Source organism: Arvicola amphibius, chromosome 2, assembly GCF_903992535.2.
Source record: "Arvicola amphibius chromosome 2, mArvAmp1.2, whole genome shotgun sequence".
Taxonomy (NCBI): domain Eukaryota; kingdom Metazoa; phylum Chordata; class Mammalia; order Rodentia; family Cricetidae; genus Arvicola; species Arvicola amphibius.
Genome location: NC_052048.2, coordinates 185007042 through 185019342, shown reverse-complemented (window position 1 = coordinate 185019342; position 12301 = coordinate 185007042). Strand labels below are relative to the sequence as shown.

Genomic DNA, 12301 nt, shown 5'->3' with positions numbered 1-12301 from the left:
CACCCACTATTACTGAGTTGAAATTTATGTGCCTTTAAGTCTCTTATGCTTAGGATTGTAATGTTTTCTTGGCTAATTTTTCCCTTGATTAGAAGGATGTGTCCTTTATCTTTCTGATTAATTTTAACTTGAAGTCTGTTTTGTTGACTATTAGAATATCTTTCGACATTTGCTTATTTCTTGGTCACATTTGCTTGGAATACTTTCTTCCATCTGTTCACTTTAAGGTTGTGGCTGTCATCGAAGCTAAGATGATGAGTTTCTTATGGATAACAGGAAAATGGAAATTGTTTTATTTTACTTTGGTTTTTCCAGACAAGGTTTCTCTATGTATCTGCCCTGGAACTTGAATTGTAGATGAGGTTAGCCTCAAACTCACAGAGATCTGCCTGCTTCTGCCTCCCAAATGCTAGAATCAAAGGCGTGCACCACCACTGCCCAGCTGAAGATGGACTTTTTAATCCATTCAACTACTTTGTGCCTTTTAATTGTTGAGGGCATTAATATTTAAAGATTATTGAAAAGCATGTGTTGATTGCTATCTTCTTTATTTTTTTCCTGTTTGTGTTCTTGGTTCTACTTTGTTTCAATAATTATAGTCTTGTTTGTTTTCTTTTTATAGTCTTTTGATTATGCTTATTCATCTTTACAGTCTGAAGTATTGTGTCCATTATTCAGTGTAGGGCGGGTTAGGTAGACATAATTCTTTGAACTTTTTTGTATCATGAAAGTATTTCTTCAAAACTTAGTAGATGGTTTTGATGGGTATAGTGATCTAGGTTGGCATGCATGGTCTTCTAGAAATTAAAGTACATAACTCTAGGCTCTTCTGGTCCTTAAATTTTCCACTGAGGGATCAGCTACTATTCCTATGGGTTTTTCTTTATATGTATCGTGATTTTTCTCTTGTAGTTTTCAAAACCTTCTCTGTATATCTAATGTTTTTGATCATAACACACCATAGGGAGTTTCTCTGGTCCTGTTTGATGTTCAGTGTGCTTTTTGTATCTATTATACATATGTCATTTCTTGATTTGGGGGAATTTCTTCTATGATCATGTTGACGATCAAGTTTATGCCATTGATCTTCATCTATGTCTATAAATCAAAGATTTGTTTTTCTTAAAATGGCGTCCCATAATTTCTGCATGTTTCTCTCATGTATTTTAAACATTTCTTCCCATTTTCTTTGCTTTTGTGGTGCAATTCCTCCACTTTATTTTCACGTTCTGATATTCTTCTTCTTGGTCCATTGTGTGTAAAGTTTTCCTTAAGGTTTTGTTTCCCGAGCTTTTCAGTTCCATCTTCATTCCAGCTTGATTTTTCAACAATTCTCTTTACTGAATTTAGTTTTCAAATCTTGAATTATAATTTTCTTTTCATTTTGCTATGTGTTTTTCTTGAGCATTACTCATTTATTGCTGAGCTTATTGATTCTTTAAATTCACTGTTACTGGTTCTTCTTTTAACTATTCAAGTTTTTGATGAAGTTGACAATTGTTATTTAAATTTTGGCATCCTGGGATTCATCTAGGTAATTCTCATTGGAGAGTTTGGATTTGGGAATACCGTCTTGGCCATTCATATTGTTCGTGCTTTGGGGATGTGACTTGAGCATGTGGTCTTCCTCCCTTGGTTGTATATTTGATATGTGATTCTGGCCTGGCTCAGGCTGGCTTAATGCAGGACCTGTGTGACCAGAGTTAGGTTTGGGAATGTGGGCAGGCTTGGTTCTGAGCAGACTCACTAGGGAAGTTGGAGTATAAGCTATGTACTCACAGGTAGGCCTGAGCATGTTTGGGGGAGGGTAAGGGCTAGCTTGGAGGACTCCTAGAGTTAGGCCTAGGTGTGTGTGGATGATACAGAAACGTGGTGGGGGGCACTCTAGGATAAGCTGGTGGGCAAGTTCGATTATGTGTGTGGGTATGTGTATGAGTGCAGTTGCCCATGGAGGTCAGAAGAGAGCACTGGATCCTTGGAGTTGGAGTTACAGGTAGTTATAAGCCGGTCGACAAGTGTGCTAAGAACTGGACTATGGTACTCTGAAAGAACAGCAAGCACACCAAATTCCTAAGTTATTATTTCTCTACTCCCTCTACTAACATTTAATGGGTACTTACAGAGAAAAGGTTTATTTAGCTCAGCTTTGGAAGCTGAAATTTCAAGATGAAGAGTTTCCATTAGTTCAGTCTCCAGTGATAGCTTGATGGGCAGCATGTGTGACATGAGAGTGAGGAGCTCACATTACCCAATGGGAGGTGCGGGAAATCTGAGAAGCTGGGGTCCCACAGTCTCTTCTGAGGTCACATCTCCAACTGACCTCAGGACCTTCCACTAGAACCCACTGCCCAGCTTCACTTTCCCAAGGACCAAGCTCCCACCGAATAAGCTCTTGGGAGAGAAAATGAAACCATGGCAGCCCTATTTCCATTTTGTTGTAGCAAATACACTGGACAAGGAAGGTTCTAGTAGTGTGTTAAAGTCAACTTGTTACATTTTGGGGAAATTCTACAGCTATTTTATACATTGTCATTCAAAGTTAGCCATGGGTAGTATTTACACCACCAGTGATTTGGGTTTCTTGAGAAACTGCTGTTAAATATTTGGCAGTACACCACTCTAAGGTTCCTACTTCAGGAAATTTACATTGAAATTGGGTAATTTATAAATATGCAAGTAATGAAGATAATTTCAAACTGTGATGAGTGCTTTGGAAACAATATGAGCAAAGGGATGTCAAGCTTTGTAAAACAAATATTCTCTGGCAAGTGACATTGAAATTGAGATCTAAAGTATAAGTTGGCATCTGTGAAGAGCAACCCAGTTGTGTGTCCATTGTTCCTTCCCATCTGTGCTTCTCTGCTGGGACTGCGTCTTCAATAGCTCCCGATAGACTCAGGCTTTGTTAAGTTTACACATAGATATTTTATACTTTGAGATTTATTTAACTTCTATTTTAACTTGTTTGAACACATGTTCATGTGTATGCACATGTGTAAGCAGATGCTCATGCATGTGGTGAATGTGCCAAGTGCCTTCATCACTCTCTGTTCTCTGAATCAGGAGTCTCTTGTTGAATCTGCCAGTGGGCTGGCTTGCTGGGCATTAACACAGGTACTGGGGATCTGAATTGCTTTAACCCAAGCCATTTCCCCAACCCCTGGCTATTGTTTTAAAGTCAGCTGACTGATCTTATTCCGAATAGATGCTCATCAGGTCTCCTGAGTTTTCAGGTTTGTAATCGTATCCCATCCATGCAGAATACTTTTGGTCAGACTGTAAACTAAGTCCTCTGGACTCTCCAGTAAACTAAGAGGAGTTTCTCCACTCCACTCTCCTTTCCTGACTCCTGCAGTAACCCCTACTGGATCCCTGCTCAGAGATCCAAATTCAAGGTTCCTTGAGCTCCCAGCCATATTAAGGAGTTTGCTCCCTTCTGGTAGCTTCTATCATCTTATCTTCTTGTTTTTCCTAAGTTTCTGGTGGATTCATCTCAGTTGCTTTAATGCTTTAAGGTTTATTTTTATTCTTCCTTTACTTCTTGGAAATTTCTTACTGCTTAGTATTCTACACCGATCTTCCCTCATCGTACTGTGCTTCACACCATCATTTTAGGGTTTAAATTACTATATGCCCATCGGCTCCAGTTTTAAATTTGTGTGTGTGCATGAGCATGGATATGCCATGATGCAAGTCTTCCCATCATGTGGATCCATCATAGGGATTGAATTTAGGTTTGATGGTATCAGACTTTGCTACCTGTCCCACCCTCCCATCTCCAGCCCCTCTGAGACAGGCAGGATCTCACACAGTCCAGATAGGCCTCAAACGCTCTAGCAGAGGATGACCTTGAAATCCCGACCCTCCTGCTTCTAATCCCAAGTGCTGGGATCACAGCTGTGCTGCCATGCTCAAATTCATGACTCCTAATTTTGCATGTCTGCATCAGGCCTTGCTTCTGAGCTCCAGATTCTTCTAATTACGTGCTCAGCATTTCCATTTGACTGTTTCAAATTAGAATCCTAATTCCTGCATTTCTGATTAAACTCCAGACATTTCTTTGCCCACAAATTTCTTCCTTACAGTTTCTGTCAGCTGCTTCACTATTCAACTGGTGTAAATAAGATACCATGGGCTGAGTGGGGATAAACAGACATTATTTAGTTCTAGTCAGAACCCTCCCTCTTCTTGGCTTGTAGGTGTCTCCCATCATGGAATGTTTGCTATCTCCTCTTTCTGGAAGGGCATTGATTTTGTCATAGTAGAACTCCATTTTCTCATTGCAATAGAAACAAAAAGATTTAGTTTATTTTGTTATATTTTAAGTTATATGTGTGCACATATATCTGCATGGGGGCATGTACACATGGATGCATGTTGTATCTCTCTGGAGCCGGAACCATGGGCAGCTCTGAACTGCCTGACATGGGTGCTTAGAATGGAACTCAGGTTCTCTGCTATGCGTGCTCCCCCCCCCCCCCCCCCCCCCCGCCACTCTGCCCCAGACAGGGTTTCTCTGTAACAGCGCTGGCTCTACTGGAACTTTGTAGACCAGCCTCGAACTCACATTATTGCCCGATTAGGTTCTCTGCAAGAGTGGTAATGCTATTAACCACTGAACCATCTCTCCAGGCCCTACAATACAAATAGTTTTATAGTTTACCTTTGATTTTACTATCAAAACATTTTGGCCTATAAACGTAAATGTTTATGTAGTTAATGAACCAATTATTTTAACCTATGGTTAAATGGTGTTTTTTTGTCATGCTTAAGTATCATACATTCATCTGCCCCTGCCCCCCCCCCCCCCCCTTTTTAATGACATGGTCTCTCTTATGTAGTCCTGGCTATCTTGTAACTCCATGTAGACCAGACTAACCTCAGAGAGAGCCCCATATCTCTGCCTCCCAAGTGCTGGGATTAAAGCCTGGTTACACCCATCTACTTCTTAAGCTTTGATTTCTACTTTATTCTTAAGACCTGAGGTAAGAATCTAGCTTTCAAAAGTCACAAAACCATCTGGGATGTAGCTCAACAGCAGAGAACCTAGCATATATAAAGACTAATGGCCATTAACGAACAGCCTCCTCTCAGCTGATTTACTAGGTCCCTACTATAGCACTCACTAATGATATTTTGATTCTCCATTTTATTGCTCTACTCCATAACCTAATGTTTCATACCTGAAGCTAATAACTTCCCTTGGGCTCACTGACAATTTTCAGGTTTCCTGATTTTTTTTCCTACATATTCTTTCAAATTCATTTTAAAAAGCATTTTCTTTTCTAATTTGATTGAAGTTCCTACTGGGAATTTTTATTTCCATTAGAATTACAAATTATCTTGGTGAAAATTATGTAAGACTTTAAAGAACTAAAACTCATTCATGTGCTGTTCATTTAATTAATGTCTGAGCACACGGTTTTCTATTTTTTTTCATGCTTGTTTAATTTTGAGCACAGGATTTATGCTCTCCTCAGAGTTGTAAGCCATCGCCCAAAAGATGGCTGGCCCCCAGTGCTAAGATTACAAGTACATACTACCATGAACTGTTTAGCCAGTACTAGGTGCATAGTGGGTCGCAGTCCGCTGAGCTATACCCCCAGCCCCTTCATGTTCTATTTCAGAGCTCTTGTTGGTTTTCCAGAGCACCAGAGTTTAGTGCCTACCAGTCACATCAGGCCTCTCAGAACTGCCTCTAACTCCAGCTCCAAGGGGTCTGAATATCTCCTCTGGCCTTAATGGGTATCTTCACTCTCATGCATATGCACACACGTAAATGGAAGATTAAAACAAATCTTAAAATGAAGAAGGGCTACATAGTAGAAGGCTCCAGTCATGTGTGAATTATTTCTCCTCTCAGCTGGGCATGTTCGAGTTCTTTCATCTTGTATATTGACCTATGACTTGTCTTGATAGGCTGACCTTTGTCACATAAAGCTCCTTGCCTTTAATCTATGTCCCTCCTTTTAGTGTTTCTCCTCCCTGGTGAGGCTTGAACCCTGGCCCATATTCATACTAGGTAAACACTGTTCCAACAAGCTACATCCCCAACCCTGCTTTTTAGTTTTTAGGGTTTTATGCTGATTAAACCTAGAGCCTCTCACAGGCTAGGCAAGTTATGTCCCTGGTGTTTGTAACTATCCTTTAGAAGTAGAGACTACTTTCCTTTTAGCTTAGTCAATCCGGAGTGAACTCAGAACTATGCATTTTAACTATTTTTTTTAAAAATATTTATTTATTATGTATACAATATTCTGTGTGTATGCCTGCAGGCCAGAAGAGAGCACCAGACCCCATTACAGATGGCTGTGAGCCACCATGTGGTTGCTGGGAATTGAACTCAGGACCTTTCAGGCAATGCTCTTAACCTCTGAGCCATCTCTCCAGCCCTTTTTTTTTTTTAAATGATGCTGACTGTATTCAGGGCTCATACATGTTAAGCATGGGCTCTAACACTGAGCTATATTCTTAATTCTTAGGTCCCCAGATGACTTCTATAATCTGGTAATTCCATAGACTTCTTGCTTACAAGTAACAGAAAATTACTTAGGCTAGCTTAGGTTGTATAAGAGTCATAGCTATACACTGGATTGCCACAAAGAGGAGCCCTGTATTTCTCTAGGGAAGCAAAAAGACAGTTGCCCTCTGATAGAATAGTGATGAGATTTAAACTCAACCCTTCAGGGTCTTATCCAACTCCGTACTTTGAAATAGGTGCAAATAAATATATCTAGGGATAATTTAGAACCCATTCTGGTGCCTATGAGAATTTCAATGCGCATTAATCAAAGTGGTAGGCTTTAGACATTCTGTTGTGTGATCTCATCATGCATTGTACAGGCTACCTAGTCTCCTTTGGTTTGTTTCCCCAGCCTCCTGCTTCAGAAAAATTTACTTTGTTGATGAATATCAAAGAGCTGAGAGCTAGATAAATCGTGCCTATAATCCTAGCATTCAGAGACAGAGAACAGCGTTCAAGGCCAGCCTGTGGTACATGAGACTCTGCTACTCTCAAGCCCTACAATACACGCCCCCCCCCCCCCAAACCCAGGATCTTCCCAAATCAGAACATTTATCATTTGCTAGGTCAACTCCAACTAATTAGAGATGTTAATATATTGGGTTCTGCTTACACATGTGAGTTATTCGCCAGTTTGGAAAGCAGTAAACTTTATATACTGGAGTTGGGTTTCTGAGTTTGTTATCTTTCCAGATCTTTCTAAATTGTACACAGTCTGGTTCTAACAGGCCTTGTTCCTTTTTCACTGTATAGGTAACTGTTCTAGATAAACAGGTGCGTGGAATCTTTGGTTAAACAGTAGCAAAGTGAAAAGACCCAGCCAAAAGATGTATTTGGTATTTGGGAGGCAGAGGCAACAGATCTGTTTGAGGCCAGCATGATCTACAGTGAGTTCCAAGAGACAGGACTACACAGAGAAATCCTGTCTTGAGCAACAAAATAAAGTTCTGACCATCACACAAAACACTGTGAATACAGAAAAGATGAATTAGCAATCTTTTCAGACTCTGGAGCTTCTCTCTCTTCTGAAGGAGGGAGTGGACACGGTGAAAGTGTATCACAAAGTGAGGAGTTAGGAGTTCAGAGCAGCTGGAGAACAGGCAGGTGCAGAGATGGAAGCTCTCTGTCCAGTGTGCATTAATGCCACGCACTCAAGATACCAACTTGGTCTAACCAAACCAATGTTTCAAAAGCACAATGTACAGAACTGGCTACAGACCATTTATATATGTATTGGGCAAATCCTGTGCTATAAAATAACAGTGAAGTCGTTCTGTTTTACCTACAGGTCCTAATGAGCGCCTCATTCCTGGGAGCCCTATGTCTTTTCTCATCTGTCTGTGTTGTGTGTGCCATTTCTGCATTTACTTTACCCATTGAGACCAAAGGACGTGCTCTGCAGGTAAGGGACTCAGGAAGCTCTCAGTTTTTAAGTGGTGATTGTAAGAAAATCCATTTTTATTGATGTGTATGCATATGTATCTGTGTGGGTATGTGAATGAGCACAGATCCCCCGCGAGTGTGGGAGATGTCCGATGTTAGGTGCTGACTGAGAACTGAACTCAGAACAGTAACTTACTGCTGAGACACCTCTTAGCTCCTTGGCCACCACTTTTTGACCCAAGAGAAGTTTGGGATATGGGTAGCCTTTACTTTAGAGGCAAAGAAACCTCATTAGAGTGTCCAGATTGAAATTCTGAGCAGCAATAACGTTGAAGTTAACAAACAATTCACTTTATAGATTTTCACGTAGAAGCTACTGTTGAATAAACCATGGGGTCGAGTTGAAACAGTGCTACAGCCTTGGGATCACTGGGTGCGATGCAACAGCTTAGCTTTCTTTCCCCAATACTCAGAGTGGTAAAAGCTTTAGTGTAGCTTCCCTGGGCCAGCTGTGCAGGTTGCAGCTTTGGGAGGCCTTACTTCAGGCATCATGAGCTAGTGTTTCCCCATCTAGAAATAGGCTGGAATATGAGTTGGACACCTGCTGTCTGATTTCCATCTGCCCAAGTAAACTAACCTCTAGTTCCACTGCATCTGAAATAGCTTGAGCTGCACTAAGCCCATCTACCTAAAAAGGTGCCTGCCTGAGCAAACTCCTTACAAATGACCATGACACTGACTAGGGAAGGGACCATTCATATGGCCTGATGGCCCCTAATGGCTTCACCACCCCAAACTAATGAGTTCTACTGCAAGGACTGGCTTTTTTCCCTTTCTCATCTTTCATGATTGGTCTACTTAACTTTAAACATTATGAAGGCAGGCAGTATTTTGGCCTGAGATGAAATGGCCCTGAGTTCTATATTTAGGCTCCTTACTTCCCTGGAGGCTGTGGACGAAGGCAGGGCACAGGCTCCTTAACATACCTCTGTGCACAAGTCCTGGGGAAGCTGGACTTTCAGTATGGAGCACAGAGGCCAGTCTAGATCTGACTATCTAGAGAAAGGAGTCGGGTACATGACAGGAGGGTCTGGGGAACTTTTCTACCTTACAGCAAAGGCTCAGAGAGATTATCTCTAGTTGCCCCATTACCGAATGCTTGGGACTCATGCGTTTCCTTTCAGCACAACAAAGGGTCACCACATCCTTTATACAAAGAATAACTAGGGCACAAGTTGGGCAGATTTTTATACCAATGTAAAAAACACCAAGTCTTAAGCTAATCTTCCATTCCCTTCCAAAATTTCCATTTCTTACATTTGTTGGGACCTCCCTGTCCCCAGCCTTCCAAATGCTGGGGTTATTAGGTGTGAGCTCCACAATTTTAAAAATATTTGTACAAATAAGAATGAAGAAACCTAACAGATCCTTTAATGTGCCCTATGGATTTCCAACTACAAAGCCTGTCCTTTTCCTGTTGCTGAGGCGTGACCAAAGAACTCAGCACTGGGCATTGTAGAATACTAATATGTCGCTGCAATACATGCATATAAACACGCCCTGGCCATCGAGTGATGGCATACCTTCAAGATAATCAAACATACACACTTCACTGCTGTGATCATATGCACAATATATACATATAAACACACCCTGGCCACAGAGAGGTGGTATGCCTCCTTCAGGATAATCAAACACACACACACACACACACACACACACACCCTCACTGCTGTGATCATATGCACATCTTTTCAAAAACAAGAAAACAGTATAGCAGTATATGATAAACTAACTTGCTTACTAGCTTAAAGGTAGTGTTGAGTCAATAAACTTAAAAAAATCCAATCATTAAAGAATGTTTGTAGCATCAGACATGGTGGCTCATGCTTTTAATCCTAGCACTCAAGAAGCAGAGGCAGGTGACATGAGTTTAAGTACACAGACAGACCCTGCCTCAATAAAACAAACAAAAAATAAAAACAGAATGTGTTTCTAGTGTGAATTTCTTTAGACCATGTCTGTGTTGCACCAACTTTAAATTTTAAAGCTAGCAATTGTCATTTCATAAATTAGGGTAACTGATGGATCTTAATTCCTTGTAAATTGTATTAAGAACAAAGACTTACCCACTAATTTCTTTTTTTTTCTCCCATAGCAAATTAAATGAGGACCTGCAATACTATGGTCACCAGACGAAAAATGAATATTTGATCTTCACTGTTATTGAATATTTTAAAAATGGTTTTATTTTTGCATATGATAATTAAGAAAACAATTGTATTTTAAGACAACTAAGGCACACACAAAAATGCAACGGGGAATCTATTTCTTAGGAAACAATATATGCAAATTCTTATAGCTTATATTTTGCCACAGTTCAGCTATAAAGCAAATGAGGTCAGCCTGGGTGTCTAAAACCAAATAAAAAACTCAGTAACAAAACAACCTCCCTCCAAACCACTTATTCCCTCCCCAGAACAAACAAACCAATAAACCCTGAGATTGAACGGGAATAGGAGAAGGTGGTGGGTGAAGAATATACCTTTTTCTTACTTAGCATCAAGAACTGCTAACCTTAGACAAAACACTTGGTATTGCTCCGTGTGGTCTGTGGCTGAAGTACAGAGATTCTGTAGTTAAGGCAAGAAACAAGGCTGGTATCACTGATTTTAAATTATGGCCTTGGTAGCTTAAAAAAGAACTACTACCTTACTCTATATGTAAGTACCAATAAGGTGGGAATAAAGTTAATTTTCCCATGCACTATTATCCTTTTTTAATCTTAGGAGGGAATCATTGCTTCTCTTGATGTTTTCCTATAACATGTAACTACTTACTGTTTGTGAGCGTTGGTTATGCACACCAAGTTCTACTGGAAAAGACGTACTGCTGTTCAGTCTTATTATGGAGGCCCACCTTAGTTTCAGACTACCAGGGTGGCTCAGGAGTTTCCCTGCTATTAGCAGCGGAAAAAGACTGCAGCTGCAGCCACAAGGAAATGCTGTATTAGAACACTGCATACATGAGGCACAACCTCTGCTTAGGGAGCAAACAACCCCTATTCAAACCAGTCTACGGATGGCTTAAAATCAGCCAGTTGAGGACTAGATCCAAGACACCTAGCGGAGACCAAATAGCCCATCTTACATGGGATGGTACAGCATGTGTACATTCCTCCCTTATATTTGTCATCTCCACATTGTATCAATTACAGCAACAAAACGTACGAAATAATGAAAAAGCAGAGGTTGCAGGGGAACTCCTGAGCCACCCTGGTAGTCTGAAACTAAGGTGGGCCTCCATAATAAGACTGAACAGCAGTAGAAGATAGAGGAGGAGGCTTTGTCTGTGTAAATTTAGGATGAACACTTTCCATTTTGGTTTGAGACATAGTTTCTCTGTGTAGCCCTGGCTGTCCTGTAACTTGCTCTGCTGAATAAGCTGGCCTCGAACTCACAGAAACCCATCTGCTCCCGTCTCCTGAGTGCTGAGATTAAAGGGCACCAACACTGCACAGCAAACACACCCCCTGACCTAAATAATTATCTAACTGGTTGAATCCACAGATAAGCTATGCACATCTTTAATTCCAGCACTTGGCAGGCAGAGGCAGGTAGATCTCTGTGTTCAAGGCCAGCTATGTAGCAAGACTCCGCCTCAAAAAGCAAACCAAAGCCACATGCATTTGAAAGACCAACTGTATTACAGGCTTTAAGTTATATACATAAGCTTTCACTTCACAGAGCAGCCTAGCACTGTCTAGCACACAGGCTTTGCACAAAAGCAAACCAAGCCTATAGCAAGCTATTAGCATAATTTTAACAGAGTCCTTGATAACTAGCTTGATAACGCACCTTTTCTGTAACACAAACTGCAAACTGTGGAGAAAGTTGCTTAGGGCACTTACCTTATTAGTCATTAGTACAAATAAATTCCAAGTCATTTTCTTTTAAGAAATTATTGGGCTTGTTTCAAAGATCCCTAAAGACTGAGTCATTATTGGTTGAGGTACTAAAGAATAATAAAAAGTGTAGTAGAAATAGTATGTCAGAATCTAATAGTTTTGCATATAGAACTTGATCTAAAATTCTTTATTTATAATAGGTAAATCTTAAAAAAAAGAAAGTAATTATTATATATACAGTATTCTCAGTACTCTGCCTGCAGGCATGCCTACAGGCCAGAAGAGGGCACCAGATCTCATTACAGATGGTTGTGAGCCACCATGTGGTTGCTGGGAATTGAACTCGGGACCTTTGGAAGAGCGGACAGTGCTTTTAACCACTGAGCCATCTCTCCAGCCCCCGGTAATTACTTTCGGTAATATGATGCTAAATTTTATTTTGGAATTTCATATACACATGATTTACTGTTAAAGAGACTGGATTAGAT

At 40.5% G+C, this 12301-nt stretch overlaps 1 protein-coding gene across 1 annotated transcript in view; it reads left to right on the top strand.

The window, feature by feature from the left end:
• Positions 1-8706, top strand: part of Svopl (SVOP like) — a 51211-nt gene extending 42505 nt beyond the window's left edge. Inside the window, exons 14-15 of the mRNA XM_042054571.1 lie at positions 7812-7925; positions 8650-8706. Coding sequence (XP_041910505.1) covers positions 7812-7925; positions 8650-8706 — 171 coding nt within the window. The remainder of the gene's footprint in view (positions 1-7811; positions 7926-8649) is intronic.
• Positions 8707-12301: the final 3595 nt, after the last annotated feature.